Source organism: Megalopta genalis, chromosome 4 (genome assembly GCF_051020955.1).
Source record: "Megalopta genalis isolate 19385.01 chromosome 4, iyMegGena1_principal, whole genome shotgun sequence".
Classification (NCBI taxonomy): domain Eukaryota; kingdom Metazoa; phylum Arthropoda; class Insecta; order Hymenoptera; family Halictidae; genus Megalopta; species Megalopta genalis.
Window position 1 is genome coordinate 22,558,571 of NC_135016.1, and position 22,365 is coordinate 22,580,935.

At 41.6% G+C, this 22,365-nt stretch overlaps 1 protein-coding gene across 3 annotated transcripts in view; it reads right to left on the minus strand.

The window, feature by feature from the left end:
- Positions 1-876: 876 nt before the first annotated feature.
- The window catches only part of Su(Tpl) (Suppressor of Triplolethal), a 266,427-nt gene continuing 244,938 nt past the window's right edge, over positions 877-22,365 (minus strand). For all 3 annotated transcript variants that reach the window (XM_033467878.2, XM_033467879.2, XM_033467880.2), the window contains 8 exons: positions 21,952-22,076; positions 20,511-20,627; positions 11,030-11,269; positions 10,064-10,134; positions 9,774-9,983; positions 7,473-8,469; positions 6,584-6,761; positions 877-6,091 (listed from right to left, as the gene is read on the minus strand). In XM_033467878.2, the coding sequence (XP_033323769.2) occupies positions 5,867-6,091; positions 6,584-6,761; positions 7,473-8,469; positions 9,774-9,983; positions 10,064-10,134; positions 11,030-11,269; positions 20,511-20,627; positions 21,952-22,076 (2,163 nt within the window). In that variant the 3' untranslated portion in view covers positions 877-5,866. The remainder of the gene's footprint in view (positions 6,092-6,583; positions 6,762-7,472; positions 8,470-9,773; positions 9,984-10,063; positions 10,135-11,029; positions 11,270-20,510; positions 20,628-21,951; positions 22,077-22,365) is intronic.

Consider the following 22,365-nt stretch of genomic DNA (forward strand, 5'->3'; position numbering starts at 1 on the left):
GAACCAGGAATAAATTAGCTTCGTTTAATATGTCATCGCGATAATCTTTTCGACGGCGCGGAGGTGGTTGCGTCACCTGCGCGCGAATAACACGGCCGCGTTGTTTTTTACGTTCGTTTCATACGGGGACTTCTCTGCTCTCGGATCGAATGTTAAAATAAGCGACTCGACGACGAGAGAGCGGAACATCGAAGCTATCGTTTTTCTCCCGTAATTTCGTTGGCGCGGATATTATGTCGAAGGTGTAATTGTTCGTTCGTTGCTTTTGTAATTCACGGGTATTATACACATTTCGGAAAGAAATGGCTGCGCTTATGTGGGTTAACGAGCCGCCACCATTCGCCCGAAAAACAATGCACGGTGGCGGCGAAAAGGGGGGAAATACATAGTATGTCTGCCTACGTGCGAAGCGAATAAAGACAAAAAATTGGTCGATCGGATTGCTGGACCGGAACTCGCGTACGGATCGTCCTTTTTTCCTTTTCTGTCTTTTTTTTCTTTTTTCTTTCTTTTTTTTCCCTTTTGTTTCACTGAACCATCGTACGTCGAGGCGGACATGTATGGCACAGTGTATGACAGTGTTGAAACGAATTCCTGAAAATTCTGTTCTCGTTCTATTATCTCCGCAATTCCCGTCTTCCCATCCGGCAATGAACGATAAATCATTCCGATCGATTTTTTTCAGAGTCGCTTTTTTTCTCGCCTTTTTTTCAGCGATTCACTTCGATTCGTTCCTTCCGACATACGCCGCCTGGCTTTTTGCTACAAAATGAAGAGAAACAAAAAAAAAGCAGAGTATATAGAAGAACAGAGAGAAAGAAAACGAAATTAATAACGGCGTGTGTAATGAATGTGAATAAAAGGAAACGCACAAAATTAATATTTCATAATTTTTATTACATAGTTTTTTTTTTGTAATTGTTTGTAAATGCAAGGAAAAAGTGAGCAAAAAAAATAAGATACCTATATTAATATTATCTACAAATCGGAGCGTAGTCCAATTCATAACAACGAAATATATTAACCAATTCCTGTACCTCTTTAATTACAACCCATGTATTCCGACGTACCGATTTTACAATCCTCGATTTAACTATGAACACACACACGATAGACTTTCATATTCGTTAATATATATTTATAATATATATTCCTCTTTATATATATATATATTTATACATATATATATAAATAGGGTAGCATATTGGATCCTGACGTTCATTTCCGGTGTGCTTCTCGCGTCGCGCAAGTACTCGTTCCAATCAGTAGCGAAATACTTGTCAACACTGTGCCATGCATTCCAGAAGCGCTCAGTTATCTCTTTTTTTCCTCCATCAGGAGAATGGTAATTAAGTGGACGAAATGATTTCGATATTACTGGTTCTGTCGTGGGGGAAATGTAATTTCAACATGTCGAAATACGCGCGGGACCATCAGCGAAACATTAACAAATAATTGCATACAAAAGAAAACATAAAGAAGAAATACATTGCACAGAGAAATAGAAGAGAGGGGGTGGGGGGGATGGTAGATACAGAAAGAAAGAAAAATAAGCGATTTAAAATCAGAAAGAAAGAAATGGAATTCGTACTTTTTTTTTTAACTTTTCATTTTATGAAGATAAGATAATAAATTAAACGACTACCGACTTAAGAACTAACAGAAACAAATTTCGGTTATTGTCGAATAGAAATTTTGATCCGTTCAACCTTCTAGAACACTCTTCTCCTTTCTGTTTTGTCTCTTTGTAACGGAAGTATGCTCAAGTTGTCCTTTGTAATGCGAACAAATCGGTTATAATTACTTATGGCGTTCGTTCAAGTGACATAATTCATCCGCGACCTGAAAATACTCGTTGCGAAATCCGCTCTGTATTGAAAGTGTTTCTCTTTTTCTTTTTCTGTTGTTTTCTTTTGGTTTATAAATAACGTGACGGTGGCTCGGATAAAAGAGGGTACTAAAAGCGCAACGTAACGATGCACGATAAAATTTCAGCAATAACATAACAGGAATACCTCCGGTACAACCAACACGCATTCTCTCTCTCTCTCTCTCTCTCAATCGTATCGTCATCAATCGAAAATTTATCAAATGTAAAATTGGCGTGACTGAACACCGTGTAAAATTTATATTCTACGAATTTCATTCGGAAAAAAGAAATTATATATATTCATTAGATAAAAACAAAATTAAACGTTTCACATGCTTCGGATAAGATTTGTAAACAAGATTAGAAGGAAACGCTTCGTCGACTCTCTTACTTTCTTTCAGATTTCCTTCTTTTCTCTTGTAAAACATGGGCCGAATTGCGTGGAAGAGTGCCGACCGTTCGAGAATCGCGGAAAGGAAGTTTCTATACATCTATATTATATAGTATATATAATATATATATATAATATAATATATTATATAATAGTATATTATATAGTATACATAATATATTATAATATAATATAATATATATAATATAATATAATGTATATAATATAATATAATATATATAATATAATATAATATAAATATATATAATATAATGTATATAGTATACATCTCGATTGCGTATCGTGGATATATACAAATCTTATCCGTTAGAACTGCAGATTCACGGTAACGTGGATCATGTGATCGGGTAATTAGTCGTTAGTTAATTAAAATGTGAACGCATCCAGGAAATTAGTCATCTCATAAAAAAAAGAACATTTGCGAACATGCCAGGTCACTTTTTACTTTTACACATACGGTTTGTTTCATTGCGGACCGGAACGTACAGGGTGTGCCGCGAACGATGATCACTGGTTCGGCATGCAAAAGTGGCAAAAGAAAAACGTAATGGACGAACTTTTGATACAAAACAGAAATAGGAGTTCCGAACTTTCATATTGTTTTGGCTCATTCAACGACCGTATTAATTTAATTCAAATGGAAAATTAACCGATAGATAGTCCCCGTTGCATGCTGTATATCACAAAAGAAAATTAAGACGTCTCGAGGAACACCCTGTATGTCGAAGCAACGCGGACAGTGTACTTTCTTCGGTTGTTTTTCGTCGTCAATCTATGAACAAATACTTTGCCTGAACCAAACGCGCAAATGCCGGTCGGATGATGTGAAACAGAATGGGCGCGCAACAAAGAAAGTTCACTTCGCGCGTATCGTATACGAATCTAGAAGGCAACGTCGACTAAGAAACCGGAAATAAACAAGAACATGCGATAATGAAACCGTTCCACAAAGGTGTGCCGGTTTGAAAGTTCATCTACGCTCGGATATATAAAAACGATATTCAGATGAATTAATTATACAGCAAAAAGATTGAAAAGGCATTAGAAACATCAACGTCATAAACTTTTGTTATACATTCTGTGGAAAACATTGGCACTACAGGGTGATTCTTAATTGGCGGTTGGCACTGCGGAGAATAAAAACGGAACATGGAACAAGAAAAAAAAAGAAAAAGCTGAAGCGCAGAAGCGTCTGATCAAAATTATTAGGGACCACTAATCTAGAGTGGAGACTAATTTAGAGAGTTTTTAAAAGTCCTTTCTTTAATGATTTCGAGCAAAGGAAAAATAAAATAGTTTCAACTGTGTTCGAAATTCCTCGAATCCAAGTGAGATGACGAACAATGGAATCTGGCTTGGACAGTTTCTATTCGAACGAAGAATGTTTCTTATTCCATGCTCCGTATTTATCCTCTGTGCGACCAATACGTAATTACGAGTCACTCTGTATATACTTAACATCGTTTCTCTTTCTTTGTTCCAAGCGAATTGTAGGGCCTTACGCAGCTCTCGCGTGTACCTATTATACCTATCTATCCGAACAGTAATATAATAGCAATGGCGACGATGATAATATCAATAGTACTCATCGTCATAATAATAATAATAATAATTACACGGAGAAGGTAATTACTTGCACGCGAAGAAAAGGCGCACCTGTACAATGTATAACTATGTTATCGCCCGACGACGATTATATTAATCACTATTGAAAATCTGTCTTCGTGTCTCTCGACTTCTCACCCTTCCTTCTCGCATCGTTACCGTCGTTATCGTTACTATTATTAGTATTAATATTATCATATTCATTTTTTTTTTTAACATTTTCACGTTGCCGCGTGTAAAATCGATGACGATGGCGCTCAGCATTCTCCCTTTCAATGACTACTGCGTTCGAAATAGTAAAAAATGGGTCTACCCTAGCGTTTTACGATATACACAACCGGAATCACTACGAGCGATCGCGTGAAACTTCAACATTCGATGTTGAGCCTCCAGTCCAGAATCTCCTGCTGCGCTGGCGAGGCTCGACCAGTCGCGATCAGTTGATTTTGCTCGGTCATATCACTTTATGGCAGGTAATTCTAAATAGAGTACTTAAACGTGTTCGCCCTTTCTCATTGTCCGATGCTTTGTCGCGCGATCATCGATCATTCCCTAGAGTTGTGGTCGCACACTCGCTTTGTCTACCGAGTCGAAGAAGAGCAGCTTCCGAGGAGGGCACGTTGCAAGGTGGTCGCGCACGCGGAAAGAACGGTGTCTCTCTCTCCCTCTCTCTCTCTCTCTCTCCCTCTCCCTTTTACGGAAAGCTGCCGGTAGGTCGTCGTCTTGTTCTGCTCCAGCTCGATGGAGAACAACGGGGAAAGAAGACGAGAAAGCAAAAAAGAAAAAGAAAACGGGGACAAAGGAGAGAAGTATAGTTAGGAAAGAGTAATGGCGAGCAGCAGGCGCGGATTCACGCACGATCCGCGCGCCGGCTCGTGGACAGTCTCCCTGTGCTAGTCTCCCTTTGTTTCCTTCCGGCGGAAAAGAAGCAGTATTAGTCTTCTCCGGACGTGGCACGTGATAAGCCCTACTACCATTTTTGGACCCACTTCTCGCGCGTTCGCATTTTTTGTTTCCTTTACATACTTTTTTTTTGTTTGTATCAACGTATAGGTTTCATTTTTTTTTATTTGTTTCTTTAATTTCCTTTAATTCTACATACTCTTAAACTGGACGACACACTTGGACGTGCGCACGGTAAGTAACTACATAATATTGAGTTAATTACTCGCCCCCCCCCCCCTCCCGTTTGCTTCTCTTCTTTGCTTCTCTCCACAGTTCATCATCCCTATCCTATCGTCGGAGGACAGCCGCGTAAAAACAAAGCCACGCACGCGCTCGTGCGCGCTTTCGGCTCGCGCGCGGTTTTACTACAATCTGGACTCTCCGCGAATGCCCTTTAACCTCGTGCATCTCTATTGTTTCTCTGTTTATCGGATGGACTTTCTCGTTTCCCCCCTATTTCCCACTCCATTCCATTTCCTAGCCGTTCGCTCATTCGTTTCCTCTTTTTTTTTCTATTTTTGTTTTGCAAACGTACCGATTGTCGTAAAGCCTTCACCGGTGCTCGGACCCGTTGGCCAAACGCAACGGAACGGCGCGCAACGCGCGGCGCAGGTCGAAGAGATCACAGTCGCGTCAATCACAATTACAAAGATATCTTCGACCTACGCGCGACGGTTTCACACCGTGAAGGTTTCTTCCTTCTTCCCTTTCTACTCTCCGCTCTTCGGCTTCTCTCTTTCTTTTCTTTTCCTTCTCCGTCTTCTTCTGTCTTCTCTTCTTCGGCTTCTTCTTCATCTTCCCTGTGTGATGTGTTATTGGACATCTCGTAACTCCGGCTCAGAGTACTCGACTGATTTAGTTATATGCTTTTGTTTTTTTTTTTTTCTTTCGGCGATAGAATCCAGGAACCACGTGGACTGCTTAGATCAGCCTTGGAACATGCCGAGAAAATGCAAATTCTGCGACAACGGAGACAGCAGCGTATCGACAACCGAGATAAGGTAGAGGATAAGAGGTGGCCTTTTCAGTTTGTGTCAGTAGTGCAAACTGTCGATCTCCTTGATTTCATTGCTACCATCGGCGTTCGCAGTGTACCCAAACTCCATGCTGTAGCCGTAGTGCAGCGTATCGTACTCGAGGACCAACCGCTTGATGTGGCTCAGCTTCTCGTGCAGATAATGGAACCGACGTTTCATCTCCCTGTGTATAGGGTCCCGTTTCGTCTCGTTATAATCGCTTAAAATTTGCTGTCTTATTTCCTGCAACAACGAAACGAACGTAAACGTTAATTAATGTCATCTCGTACACCTAACTTTGGTTCAGTAAAGAATCTTCTACCAGTCAGAACGTGGAATTCGAATGAAACAACAAGCTTCTAGTTCTGGATTTTTCTGATTTACACGAATTTTTAGGTGACAAAAGATGGACAGTTTCTTTTTTTAACGTTTCGACTTGTTGCGTCAAGGTTATATTTGCAAGAAAAATTCAACAGTAGTTAACTTTGAGTTTATCTACCTGGTAAACTTAAGTCTATGATTATTGTACAGCTTCACTTCTCTGCTAAGACAATGATCTTACTCTGATCTTGGTACGATAATGCGTTAACTGTTAACTTCTGTTGTTCTTAGTTTCTAAAATCGGTGAAAACACTCGTGCGGACTACGCAGTTTTGCTACTTTCACTTTGTGTCTACATCGAAGTTTGCTAGATTGCGAAAGGATTCTGAGTGCTAGTCAGCAGAGATGCGCTACCTGATATTCGTACATGTTGCCATTTCTTTGTTCTTGCTTCAACCGTTCCTCAAGTTGCGTGAATCGTTCCGACACCTTTGCTACTTGTGTGTGCAACTTTCGATATTCCTCGTAATCAGCAGTGAACTCGTCCTTGTAACGTCTTCTCTGTTCCTCGCTGCTTATTGTCGTGTAGGATCTGCAAGTAAAATATAATACGTCAGTATAACAAGTATAAAGACAAACGCATCTGTTCAAATAATTTTTTCTGGCTTTTAGATGGTTCATCGAGATAGGTTTAATCGACTGTAAAAACTTAGTCTCGTCTTCAGACATTTCTAATAAAAAATGTATACATGCTTATGAGAGATGAAATATAAGTTTTTACATATTATAAGATTTTGGAGATTGTAATTTCGAACTAGTTTTCTCAAACCAATATTTGAACACGTATTACATCATTAATATGGCTTCTATGCAGCTACCGAGGCAGCAACCAATTCTTAGAACTTTCTTTATAAAAAAAGATTCCAAAAAAGCAATATTTTTAATAAAAATGACATAGGGATACGAATAGAAAAATAAAAAAGCTTTTAATTGACATAAATTCCATTAAAAGATCCTTTCAAAGACAGCAGTACAATAGAACCTCGATTATCCAAATCTGCCATAGCTGAATTCTAGTATCCGAATTTAGTACCGTACCAAAGCAGACGTTTCAAATAAACATGAATGTTTTCATGATCAGTTCGATTGTATATAGAGGTTCCAGAGAGTACGTGCAGGGTGTCTGGTGGGAATAGAATGGTATGTCCGAATCCGAGACCCGGTAATTACATCGTCGAGCAAAGAGTCGAGGATTGATCGCCGGGTATCGGTTACGTTCTCTAATATCGAGAGGGATACTCACGTGAGGTAGTCCGGGTACTCCAATGGTTTAGGGCTCTCCGGCAGGTCGAGATTGCAGGTGGAGGTGGTGACAGTGGTGTCCTCGTTGGCAGCGTAATCAAGACTAGCCAGGTCGTTGTAGGATGAGTTGGTAGCGTTGCCGGTGTTTCTCTTCTTGGAGTCCCGGTCCTTGTCGCCGCCTCGTCCCCTGTCGTGCCTCTCGTTCCTCTCCCTCCTGTCGTTCCATTCGCCCCTGTCGCTCCTGTCTCTCCTGTCTGTGCCGTTCGAACTACCACTGTAACTACTAGCTGCACTACCACCGTCATTCACGGCACTTGAACGCGGCACGTAATCCACCGTCGCCACCCCGTTGCCAACAGCACCGGCCGCCGCCGCCGCCACCGCCGTCTTCCCGGCGGCATGGTAGTGACGGCTGCTGCCGCTCAACGAATTACTATGGGCTACACTACTATGAGAATTATGGCTGGTGGCTGAGTTGCTGCCGGCGTTGAACCCGTGCGACGTGGACCCGGCGCTCGCGACGACCACGTTGTCCCGATGACTGGTCCGGTTGTTCTCCTCACTGTCACTGGTCGGCGTCAAGAACGGTTTACTGGCTGGATAGCTGCCACCACGTAGCACATCACTGTTCGCTGTTCTTTCCGGCCGGTAATCGCCGCGACGATCATGCAGACGCTGCCTCTGGTCCCAAATGTCAACACCGCTGCCACCACCACTGCCACTAGCACTACTACCACCACCGGCTCCACCGCCGGGGACTCCACTGACACTGTTACTATTATTACTGCCACCACTACTAGCCGTCCTTCTGTTCTCCACGGCGGTCGCCGAGCCGGTGCTCGGCTCGGGTTTCTTGCAGCGTGACACCCGTTGCTTCTTCGTCGGCAGACCGTCGTTACCCTGATAGTAGCCGGGCCGTTTTGCGCCCAGTGGCGGAGGCGGAGCCGTGATCGCCGGCGGGGAACCTGGATGAGTGGAATTCGGCGATTGTCCGCTACCTGGAATCGTTTCATACGGTATTAGATAACTGGCAACTTACAGAAAGCGGGTGAAAAAATAACGACGCGTGGGTTCATTCGGTTCAGCGACTTTTTAACGCTAAACCTACCGCGGTCGAAGCGACCGCTTTCTTATTTTGCAATTCTGCAAAGTTCCGAGACTATTTTGTCGAAAACGCTTGAATAAGTTATATCATTGAAGCAAGTTTTATAATAAAAAGTTTACAAATTCTAAATAAATTCGGTCTTCTCACTTTTGCGAAGCAGTGCATGCCAGTTAGTATTACTGTTTGGTAGGTTTATTGTTAACGCTAGATTTACGGAGCACGGAAGACAGCTGTTTCATATTAGTTTATAAAAGTAACAATTATTCGTAAGTAACGTTTATTCTGATTTTTAACAAGTGTTACACCGGTGATCATTTCGTGGTTTCTCAAAATCAATTGATCGCAGAACCTTTGCTAGGAACACCGTGAAAGCTAAATACCATATTCTATCGGTGCAAAAATGTTTTTTTTTTTATTTCAAGACGCAGTAGAATCGAGATGAAAGACGCAACGACCAGATTATCGGTACACCGTGGATCATCGATCGCAATAAACGCGATTCGAATGGAAATTCTGTTGCTTCTTTAACGAGCTTCGAAAGTTTAAGAGTCGTACATCGACATTATTAACACTAAACCTATCGCGGTCAAAGCGACCGCTTTCTTATTTTGCAATTCTGCAAAGTTCCGAGACTATTTCGTGGAGAACGCTCGAATAAGTTATATCATTGGAGCAAGTTTTATAATAAAAACTTTACAAATTCCAAATAAATTCGGTCTTCTCACTTTTGCGAAGCAGTACATGCCGGTTAGTATTACTGTTTGGTAGGTTTAGCGTTAAACGTATCTCTACGGATGCTACATTGTCTGGATTCGTGAATCTCTTCGATACAGACATTCGGGCAGTTCTGACGCGTCAGAAATTAGGAAGCCGATGATCCTTTTAATTTGTTGCCGCACAAATTGATGCGATACAATTCAACTTTCCAATTTCAATTCGATCGAGCAAAACGCTTCTTATGCAATTGTTCACAGGTTGTCGGCGCGGCGGTCGAAGCGTTGAAATACTGAACCAAAATGAACCCAAGCTTTGCTATTTGAGGATTAATAGTTAGTAGGTTTGTATGCCAAGATCTTGCGCTGTGTCTTTCAGGAACTGAAAGTGAAATTTATGTAGATTCTAATAGAATCGAGTCGAAATTGTTTGCAAGCTTGAGAAATTGATTTAGGGCAGGATGTGAGAATGATGGGCCCTTACCGCTGGATCCACCGTCACTGGAGCCAGGAGGAGTAAGATTCTGAGGTTTCCTCCTCTTTAACATAGCCTTCTCCTGCTCGGTGTAGTAAAGCCAGTCTTCTTGGACATCGTTCCACACAAACCTCTGCAGATGGTACGTGTTGTCCCTCATGAACGCCACCTGCTTTAGAATAGTCGTCATGATGCTGCGCTCTCGTTCCTTTATACCCTCTAAAAAAAGAATTACAGATCAGACGAACCGCTCCAATTATTTCCACGATATTCTAACACAATTTCGGTGAATTTCTTACCTCTGTTTATGCGGTCATACAGCTCAGGCTTCTTGTACGGCCTCAAAGCAAGGAGGTGGATAAGCCTCTCCCTGTTGGAAACAAGAAAAACAATCGTTATCAATACAACAGGTAAACAATGTGTGCTATCGCGCTCTTCTTATGTTGTGCCAAAAATGCGAAGAGCGCGATAGCGCTACTGTTTTTTTTTTTTTTTAATGCCAAGACTGCGGAGAGCGTAATAACGCTGCTCTAAATCACTAGAATTTCTGCTTATTACCAATTTTATTCACAAAATTAATCGAAACAAATTTACGTAAATAAGTGGTATTTTTTCATTTTTGTTGTTGCAAAGCGATACAAGTGAGTTTATTGTATGAAAAGTGTTTTACATTTCTTTCCCATACACGCGCAATTAGTGCCGCAGTTTTGGCATACGTCCGAAAAAATACGTCGGCAGCCAAACGGTTAATATGTAATAAATAATGTGCAATGTTAATTGAAATAGCAGCGCGAGTTTTGCTCGTAATTAATCAACTGCTGAACTTTTGGATGAACAAACGTGAAATCACGATTCTTATTCGGCGTCCAAACGGATTTACTACACGGTTGTGTCAAGGTTATTTGATAAATATATTATATAAAATATTATTTTTTTAATTATACATATAAAATAATTTAATTTTTTTAATTTAATTTAATTATATATTATATATATATATATATATTTTTTAAATTTAATTATATATAAAAAACTGAACTTTCAGCAATTCATCAATCACAGAGCAGCTTCCGATTCTACTTTTGATTCGTAATAAGGATAATCTCTAATTCCTGCCCCCTCCCCCTCATGAGATTGTTCAACATTATTATTCTCAACGGCCAACAGAATACCGTTACATATTTGACGTATTCTTCATCGCGTGGTTGACATTACGTCAAGATATAGTATACGACGTCTAGCATCGTCGTCGTCATGGAACGCACCTCAATGGCCTGCGCATGACGTCGGAGCACTTCTTCTCCGGCGGATTCCGTACCGGCGGTGGATTATTACTAGCGGCTGGTTTGTAGGAGGAAGACGACAGTCTGGGCTGGCTGCCGAATGATGGAATGCTCGTCGATTCCCTATGCCTCGAGTTCGATAAAGACGGTATGGTCTTTCCGGTCGCTTTCACCTTCACCTTGCGCCCGATGTCCGGCCCATTCGCCTTGATGACCCTGGTGCTGCAGCGAAAGGAAAGGAACGATCAGCATTTTCGCAGACAACTTTCACGGCCTAGCCGAAACACGCGTTTCCCGATGAGCATACGAATAACGTTATTAGATAATATTATTGTTATCGTATCGCGAGATTATCGTCGCGACGATAGTGTAAGAATGAAATTGCGAATTCTACGCTAAAACTATCGAGCGAGCCAAAGTGGTCGGGGGTTACAATTTTTCTGTTTAAATTGTCGAAATTATGAAGACTTTTTCCTTTTTCAAGAAACGGGTTTTTAAGTAAATCGTTTCATTCGAGTCTATTAATACAGATGAATTTTTGTCTACATAAATTTTTATTCAATCGGATATTTATTGGATAGCGTGGAATAACATTTTATTTGTTAGCTTCCTACTATCTCTTGCCCGTCATTCGAATGAAATTGGAGCAATTCTGATGCGTACGTAGACTAAATATAATATGTAATATATATAATAATATAATATTATATATAATATTATATTGATATATATAATAATAATAATAATAATAAATAATAAATAATATAATATTATATATAAAATAATATATAATAATCATTTATAATAATAATAATAATAATAATAATAACAATATATAATAATCACTAAAATTGAAATAACTCGAACAATGATAAAGTGTACGGAGTGAACTTTTCGCTGCAGTGTACATACGCGATCTCGAACAAAAAAAACGTTCCAATTTTTCAATCCAATAATTTATTCCCGAAACAACGATGCTTTTATCTATCGAAAACAAGATTAGTTGGCAAGCTAATTCGCACGTAACTCGAATCGGCGCGAGAAATGTGCTCGAAACGAAATAGAAAAATTCCTGAATTTTCGCCCGGATGCCGTGGCCCCGTTTAAGCGTAAAACGTGCGGAAGGTGTGACGCCGAGTCAGCAGGCTCGAGACAGGACACCGCAAAGGGTTTCGTATCGCCGACAGCAATTCGACACCGTGACGTTAAACGAGACCGTCGCCGACGGCGGAGCGCGCGGGCGTTCCTCCACAACACAACAATCCACCGAATCATCCTTTGCGGGGCAAAAGTGATTAATCGATCCCCCTTTGACGCAAGTAGCTGTCGACCACGGCGAAGCCAATTATCGCTTTTGTTGTTACACGCGCCATTACGTAACGGGTGCTAGCTGGATAATATCGTTACGCGACGTCCGCGGCTTAGGCCACGCCGGTCGGTGCAATGCTCTCCCGTGACGTCGCCGACGTCGACAGCAATACGGTAATGTCTTCCTAATCGACGCTCGGGTCGTCCACAAAAATGGACAATTTTGGAAGAGGAGCCTTGCGACTCGTTTTTATAGTCACCGATTGTCAACGATTATAAAAATGTGGCGCAAAGCCGGGATAATCGTGTCTCCTGTTCCCGAATTGCCCATTTTTTTTTTTATAAATTGAAGATAAATTAGGGAGAATTCAGAAATTATCGAGAGAGATTATTAAATATAATAATATTATAATATATATAATATTATATATAATTATATTATATATAATATAATTTATTATAATATATATAATATGTATAATATTATATTATAATATATATAATATATATTATATATATGTTATAATATATATAATATATTATATATTATTAAATATAATAATTATAGAGTCACCGCTCGAGTGCAAAGGGTTAATTACCAAAATATAAATGCCTTTCGAGTCAGCGTTCACAGCTGCCATTACGAGTACATATTTCATAAGAGTCGACGTTTTCGCAAGCTTCCGAATACCAAAAGTCACTAAAAGAAAAACTTGTAAACAAAGCCGGACAATTTGGGAAGAGATACGATTATTCGAGATTCGGGGCCCATTTTTATAGTCACCGATTGTCAACGATTATAAAAACACGGTGCAAAGCCGGAAAATAATCGTATCTCCTGTTCCCGAATTGTCCATTTCTCTGCTCAATCCAAGCGTCAGTTAGGGAGACATTATAATGTAGTCTCCGTTTATCCGTCCGTCCCGTCTCTCGTTCCGCTTCTTCGTTCCTCCGTTCGCGAAAAAAGTCGAAGCCCGTTGCGCAATTCGCTCGCGTAAACCGCGCGCCGCGATAACGCTTCCGTCGTCCGCGAGACGCAAATGCGGGACGAAACGCCTCGAGCCCGTGACAAAGTTGCACTTGTGAGGCCGTCTCAGCCTTGACCGTCGCGTCGTTAAATAAATTAGCCGATCCTGCGTCGTCGCATTCGGCCGTATCTTCGGGGCAACACGGATTTTCCATTGGCACACCGACGTCTCATAAATCCCGAGGGCGCGCGGGCCGCTCTATCGGCCGGCCGGTACCCTTTTTTATTCCCCGGGATCGGGCCGTCGTAAACTAAACGTAATTAGAGGTCGTCGCTGGCAACATTAATTCTGAGAGCGCGCCGCGATCATTTCTATCGCGTCGGATCGTTCGTTTCGACGGCTTCGTCGATCCTCGCGCGCGACGAAACGTCGGTTCGCGTGCACCCTTCTCGAAGAAAGTGAAATACAAAAATGTAACGGCGACCATCGCGCGCTCTTTAGTCTCGGTTCGACGTTTCTCCGTTCTCCGCGAGCGCCGTAAAGGGAACGATAAAGCGTGTAACGGCAGCACTTTTTCGAATGAAACACCGTCTTTTGCCTACGTTTCACGAAGCCTCCAAGTAATTCGCCTCGAATCGGGGAATAATATAAGAGAAGATTAATTGTCGCGATTACGATTTTACGCGTCGGCTTCGAGAAACACGCGAAACGACCCGATAAACGTCCTCTTAATCGTTCCGGCGACGTTCTAGCGGCGGAACGCCGACCGTTTCGTTCGCGTCCGCGAAAAATTTAACGATCGCGAGACAATAATCCGTGCGGAAAGACGATTTCCAACCGTGGCGCACGATGTTGTCTTTATCGCGAAGCTGGGCAATTTAAGCTCGCGACGCTCGAAGATGCTGGAGGATCGATGGAACAAGTATTATCGACTTTTTGAAAAACGCGCGACGAATCTCCGCGAAGTTTTGGTACCGCTGCAATGGTAAACGTGGTAAATTCTCCGGAATTTTTCTTCAGCTTGTAAACAAAAATTTTGGACGATTTGGGAAGCGGAGACGCGATTATTCGAGCCTCGCGGCTCAAAACGCGCGACGAATCTCGCGAAGTTTCACGACCGTTGCAATGATAATTACAGTAAATTCTCCGGAATTTTTCTTCAGCTTGTAAACAAAAATTTTGAACTATTTGGAAAGTGGAGACGCGACTATTCGAGCCTCGCGGCTCAAAATGCGCGACGAATCTCGCGAAGTTTCGCGACCGCTGCAATGGTAATTACAATAAATTCTCCGGAATTTTTCTTCAGCTCGTAAACAAAAATTTTGGACAATTTGGGAAGCGGAAACGCGATTATTCGAGCCTCGCGGCTCAAAACGCGCGACGAATCTCGCGAAGTTTCGCGACCGCTGCAATAGTAAACGCAGTAAATTCTCCAGAATTTTTCTTCAGCTTGTAAACAAAAATTTTGGACAATTTGGGAAGCGGAGACGCGATTATTCGAGCCTCGCGGCTCAAAACGCGCGACGAATCTCGCGAAGTTTCGCGACCGCTGCAATGGTAATTACAATAAATTCTCCGGAATTTTTCTTCAGCTCGTAAACAAAAATTTCGGACGATCTGGAAAGCGGAGACGCGACTATTCGAGCCTCGCGGCTCATTCTCGTGTCAACAAACGATTATCGACGCTTACAAAAACAAGGTACAAGGCTCGAATAATCTGCTCTTATCTTTGTTTACAAGCTGAAGGAAAATCGAGGAAAATCGACTGCGATCGCACGGAATAGAATCTGAATTGTTTACGTAACTGCGAAGTCGCGTTCCGCTCGAAAATAACGTCGCGGCGCGGCGGTTCAAGATTTTCGTACCGGGACAGGTCACGCGCGGGGTGATAGTGCTCGATGAATAATTTACGCGAGCGAGTTTTGAACCGGTGAATTAATTAAACGAATTTCTAATTATAATTGAGCGGGGACGCGGGTAGGTGGTAACGGACCTAACAATGAGAAATATGCAACGCGCGCGTCTTAATAATTCAGCACGGCTTAAAACAGTCCTCTATACCTGCCATTATGCCGGCGAGGGGACGGAAGTTCATGCCGCGCGCGGACACCGATGCCGAGGGGTTAATTATAAATAAGCTGCACGCGGAGGAAAGTAGGAACAGTGTACTTTTACCTCGCCGCTTTTGAACAGCGATTGGTAATGATAGCATAAACGCCTCGCTCGAGAGACGCCGCGCGACCAACGGCGTAATTTTATCGTTAATTTTACATCGAACGAACGGACAAACTGCAGCAATGTCTCTCTAATCGACGCTCAGATTGGAACACAAAAATGGAGAATTTGAGAAGAGGAGATACGATTATTCGAGCGTTGCGGTTCGTTTTTATAGTTACGAATTGTCAACAATTATAAAAACAACTATAAGAACGAGTTGCACATTACTGTGCAGCAATGTTACTCTAATCGACGCTCAGATTGGAGCACAAAGATGGAGAATTTGGGAAGAGGAGATACTATTATTCGAGTCTTGTGGTTCGTTTTTACAGTTTTCGAATTGTCAATAACTAGAAGAACGAGTTGCAGGGCTCGTATCTCCTCTTCCAAAATTGTGCATTTTTGTGCGTAATATGAGCGTCAGTTATGCAGTCATTACTGCACAGCAATGTCTCTCTAATCGACGCTCAGATTATCCACAAAAATGGAGAATTTGGGAAGTTGAGATACGATGCGGTTCATTTTTATAGTTTTCGAATTGTCAATAACTATAAGAACGAGTTGCAAGGCTCAAATAATCGTATCGACATTACTGTACAGCAATGTCTCTCTAATTGACGCTCAAATTGTTCACAAGAATGGAGAATTTGGGAAAAGGAGATTTGAGTCTTGTGATTCGTTTTTATAGTTATCGAATTGTCAACAACTATAAGAACGAGTCGTAGAGCTCAAATAATCGTATCTCCTCTTCCAAAATCGTCCATTTTTCTGCAGAATCTGAGCGTCAGTTAGGGAGTCATTGCCATACAGCAATGTTTCTCTAATTGACGCTCAGATTATCCACAAAAATGGAGAATTTGGGAAGTTGAGATACGATGCGGTTCATTTTTATAGTTTTCGAATTGTCAATAACTATAAGAACGAGTTGCAAGGCTCAAATAATCGTATCGACATTACTGTACAGCAAAATGTCTCTCTAATTGACGCTCAAATTGTCCACAAAAATGGAGAATTTGGGAAAAGGAGATTTGAGTCTTGTAGTTCGTTTTTATAGTTATCGAATTGTCAACAACTATAAGAACGAGTTGCAGGGCTCAAATAATCGTATCTCTGTTTCCAAAATCGTCCATTTTTTTCTGCAGAATCTAAGCGTCAGTTAGGGAGACATTACTGTATAGCAATGTCTCTCTAATCGACGCTCAGATTGTCCACAAAAGTGGACAATTTGGAAAGAGGAGTTACTATTATTCGAGCCTTGCGGTTCTTTTCTATAGTTGTTGACAATTCGAAAATTATCGAGTAATACAAGTAATTCGAGTAATCAAGTAATACACGAATTGGATCGTTTATTCGAGGACTAATTAGACCAACGCCTTCTTTCAGATTCATGATCGCACCATTCTCAAAATTAGCGAATTGCATGATCCATCGAATTTCAATTACAGTAATGTCTCTCGAATTGACGCTCAGGTTGTCCACAAAAATGGAGAATTTGGGAAGAGGAGATACGATTATTCGAGCGTTGCGGTTCGTTTTTATAATTTTCGAATTGTCACCAACTATAAAAACGAGCCGCAAGGCTCGAATAAACCAAATTGACCATTATCGTGGACAATCTGAGCGTCGGTAAGGGAGACATTGCTGTACCGAGTTTGTCTGCGATTCGAAGATGCACGGGTCCGATAGCGTTAATAAGGATAATTAGCGATCGAGTAATCCCGAGGCGGACGAATATCGAGCATCGACGGGGACAGCATCGATTTCATAAAACGCGAAGACGGAAGTCTTTTCCGAGTCGACACGTAACGATTAGAAGCATCGGATAACGTCTGTTTAACCACCGAGAAGCCAGGATTTGCTTCGTCATTACGCCGATGTTCGTGGAAAACGCGAATTAACCTCGCCGCGCCAGTCGGATCGCCGTATTTCCGTCTTTTATTCGTTTCTGATGTATTCGGTTCTCTGCTAGCTTAGGCTCGTTATTACGATCGGCCGTCTGTTATAAAAAAAAAAAAACAGAAAAAAATTCTATTCTTTACATAATTGAGTCGACTCGTTTCCGAGAACGCTCTCTGCAAAAAACGATACGATTTTCCGACCGGAGTTGGCAGTGTTCCGCTTGTGTTCGCATCAAAATGATTGAATTGCAAGAAACCAGAATCCGAGCGAACGTTTATCTTGTCTCGTAACGGTTCAAAAAATCGTGAACCGGCGTTAACAATTTTGTAATTTATCTAGCCGTTTCTGTCACGAGCGCACGAGACCCGCAATCTTGTTATTAGCGAATCGGATTCAAAATAAATGCACCGTTTAATAGAACCGCGATGCTGTATTCGAACGGGTCAAATAAAATTGGTGTAACGAAGATACTGTCACAGCCGATGTAACCGGAACATGATTTATTTCAATTGTAAACACCGTGGCGCGATAATGGTGTAAAATAACAAACGAAATGAGAAGTTCGCGAAATCAACGGAACGTCCAAATAACGAGTTAATTTCCCGTTATCTTCCCACGAGTTATCTTCCCGTTAACGCCAGATTTACGGAGCACAAAAAACAGCTGTTTTATATTAATAAGACATTTTATTATTATTATTATTATATTAATAAGACATTTATCATTATCAGTAAGACATTTGTTCCGATTTTTAACAAGTGTTATTGCAACATTTTCCATAAGTAACATATAAATTGGATGAAAAGAATTAAGAAACGAGTGAACCGTCATTTTGACGTGTTCCATAAATCTAGCGTTAATTATGGTGCCAATTGAGCTTGTTTCGCAGATTTCCCCAACGTCCCTAAGAAGAATCGTTAACTCTGGAACTACCAAATCGGTCAAAACGACTGGTTTCTGATTTTCTCTTCTACAATTCCCGATATCACAAAAATATTTCTAGGAGAAATTTTGATGTACACTTCTTTACTCAAGCATACATTATAATATAAATCGCACTAAGCCTTCTTGGCATTGCTATAGAATAATATACGATTACTCGCGTTTATTTAATTAGTCGTGCTTTATACAATTAATCGGCTCGGTAGTTCCAGCATCAAAATTACTAATTTCTGATTTTTTCTTCTACAATTCCCGATATCACAAAAATATTTCTAGGAGAAATTTTGATGTACACTTCTTTACTCAAGCATACATTATAATATAAATCGCACGAAGCCTTCTTGGCATCGCTATAAAATAATATACGATTACTCGCGTTTATTTAATTAGTCGTGCTTTATACAATTAATCGGCTCGGTAGTTCCGGCATCAAAATTACTAATTTCTGATTTTTTCTTCTATAATTCCCGATATCACAAAAATATTTCTAGGAGAAATTTTGATGTACACTTCTTTACTCAAGCATACATTATAATATAAATCGCACCAAGCCTTCTTGGCATCGCTATAAAATAATATACGATTACTCGCGTTTACAATTAGTCGCGCTTTATACAATTAATCGGCTCGGTAGTTCCGGCGTCAAAAATCGCGGTTGTTAAATCGTTCGCCGCGTATTCGACTTCGAAAACGGCCGGCGAGCTACCGCGCCCGCCTGAACAAATTATTATTGCTCGCGCCGTGTACATACTTCCTAGCGCGTAATTGGCGGGCTCATGGGGTCAAGTGGATCACGTTGATAATCGCAAACTTCGACCTTTAATTACCGTAGGATCACGGGCCGGCAACGATGATGGCTCGGCAGACGACGCCGGACGAATAAACAGCGCAAGCACGGCCGCGGCTTTCGATTTGTTTACGAAGCCGGGCAGACAGCAATCGTACGAATATGATACGGAAAGCGTTGAAAATATTGGGTTGGCAACTAAGTAATCGCCGATTTCGGTTATAGATGTCTTTCACTCCCATTTTTATGATATCCGTAAATGTTATATTATAAAATTATTATTATTATTATTATGTTATTTTTTATTATCCGCGAATGTTAGCAACTGGACAAATTGAATGCAGCGGTCAAGGAAAAGCGACCAGAATTGGTCGATCGTAAAGGTGTCATTTTCCAGCAGGACAATGCTAGGCCGCACGCGTCTTTGTCCACTCGGCAAAAATTGATGGATATTGGTTGGGAATCGATGTTACACCCACCATATAGCCCTGATCTCGCGCCATCGGATCACCACTTATTTCGATCCCTGGACAACTCCCTTCGTGGTAAAACTTTTAACGACGATGACGCTGTAAAATCTCACTTAACTCAGTTTTTGGCCGAAAAGGATCAGACTTTCTACGAGCGTGGAATTTTCAAGTTGTCGGAGAGATGGCAAAAGGTCGTCGAACGAAATGGAAAATACATTACAGATTAAACTTCGTTCCAAGTAAAAAAATATTTTTTATTTCATTGAACAAATCGGCAATTACTTAGTTGCCAACCCAATAATATCTCGAGAGCGTTTCGGTCTACGCCGATCTGCGCGCAACGATCTAATAATAATCAACTTTCATAGTTATTATTTCACTTTTTTATTTGCTTACTTGGTTTCTTGAAGTTTCATCTGCGGGTTTTTAAGTCGGTGTTAAGAACAATGATAGTTTTCGTCGGTTTACGAAGCGTTGGATTTTTAACAATGAACCTATTGTCGCTGGTCGAACGAGTATTTCTGGTTTATGTTAGAAGTGTTGAACCAAATGAATGTATTCGTTCAAACGTAATTTTGTCTAATTTCATTTCGTCGAAATGTAAAAGGATCAGACTTTCTACGAGCGTGGAATTTTCAAGTTGTCGGAGAGATGGCAAAAGGTCGTCGAACGAAATGGAAAATACATTACAGATTAAACTTCGTTCCAAGTAAAAAAAAATTGTTTATTTCATTGAACAAATCGGCAATTACTTAGTTGCCAACCCGATAGAACGGACGACCGCGCGAAAGAAAAATCGGGTCCTCCGGGGGATCGATGGAGCTCCGATGGAAAAACGTTCGATAACCGCCTCCGCGAAAGGGCCGACTTACCATTTGTTCTTGTTATTCTCTTCGGCGACGGCCATTCGATGCCTGGTTGTCTCGTACACGTCGTCGTTCGCCTGTATCCGCATTTTACACGGCAATGCGCCAAGGCTCTCCAGACTCCTGGACAGGGAAAAAATACGCCGATAAGCAAGTCGATAAACCTAAGTCGGCTGGGAACCGATCGGCGACGCCTTCGTTTCCGCGGCGACGCCCGATCGAGCCGGAACATCGACAATTCGGCACGTTCGCCGTGCCCGTTAACCCTTGCGTTCGCGAAAGAAGCGATTCGAACCCTTTCGATGCTTAATTTATAAATCTTGCGAGCGGGAGTCGCGTTGTTTAACCGCTTGGGTACAGATTTATTTGAAAAAATTCTTGCGTTTGGAACTGATTTAATTTGCCGATGCTCGGAATGGTATATAAAGGCGGTAAGTAATTAGTAGTAATTAGAACTAGTACTGATTAGTAATTAGAGGTTTGAATGACGAATTAGGGTCGTCATTCGTAACTTAGGCAAAAGAAGTGAACGATGAGTCTCGGTCGTCAAATGTACCCAAGGGGTTAAGGGAGTATAGTAAATTCTCCTTAATTGTCCTTTAGCTTGTAAGCAAAAATGGACAATTTGGGATGAGGAGAAACGATTATTATATTTTTATAGTTATTGTATAGGTATCATTTTTAGTAGTTAGTAGTCAACGATTGTAGTAGTTATCGATTGTCAACAATTATAAAAACGAAGCACAAGGCTCGAATAATCGTATCACCTCATCTCAAATTGTCCATTTTTGTTTACAAGTTGAGGGACAATTGGGGAGAATTTGCTGTGGTCTGGTGCGAACCTTTGAAAAAATCGATTCTTTTACATTTTCTTGAAGAACGTAGTCCCAAAAATATGCCCACAAAACTATAAGTCTGAATTCTTAACCTTGACAAAGTTATAGTACGATATTCGAACCAATCGAAAATCCTAATTTTTTAACGTTTCTTTCACTTTGACCGAGTTGAAAAAAAAAATGCAGCTTATATATATATAACATTCATCACGTTTTTGGAGCTTTAAGAAAACGAAAAGAAGGCACTCGATTTTTTGGCACAGTTAGGGCAGAAACACGCTTACAGGCAATGCTCGGGTCGTGCTCGATTCGGACAAGTAACGTGCCAGACAATTCTCCTCTCCCGAAATTCTCCACTCTCGTTCGCAAACCGAAGGACAATTGGGGAGAATTTACTGGGCGGACGAAACCGTACCGTGGCTTGCCCGTGTAAGCCTCGTGCATCGGCCCTTAGGGTGGCGTGTCTATCGTTCGATGAAAAAAGAACAACAAATGACTCGACCACCCTGCAGGATGAGACACGGCGCGCGCGCGAAGAGGAGGCGTCGAAAGAGAAAACGAAGATAAGGATACGCTGAAAGGCGAACTGGAAACATGCGAATGTGACTCACTTGGGGCCGGTCTGCTGGACGCACTCGAAGCTACCCTGAGGACCCTCGATGTCCTGGTTGCCGGAAAGGCTGAACGTGAAGCCCGCCGTTCCATGGCTGGATTGCGTGGATGGAAATGAGAGTTGCTGGAATCAGAACAGCCGTCCGTTAGACTCGGCGCGCGCTTTCATGCCGCTAATAAGGTCGCATTAAATTACGAAACTGCTTATGGTGTACCTGTCGTGCACGTGACACGGCACGTCATATACCCATTCTCATATATACCTATCGCCGCGGCGGACCGGCTACCGATCCCGCCGCGCCGCGCGGCGCGTGTACATGGTGGCCGGATACACACGCGCGCGTATGTATCCCGGCCCTGTTCATCTATCCACTTATCCGTCCGTACGTCTGTCCGAACCTTTCAGTGGGAAT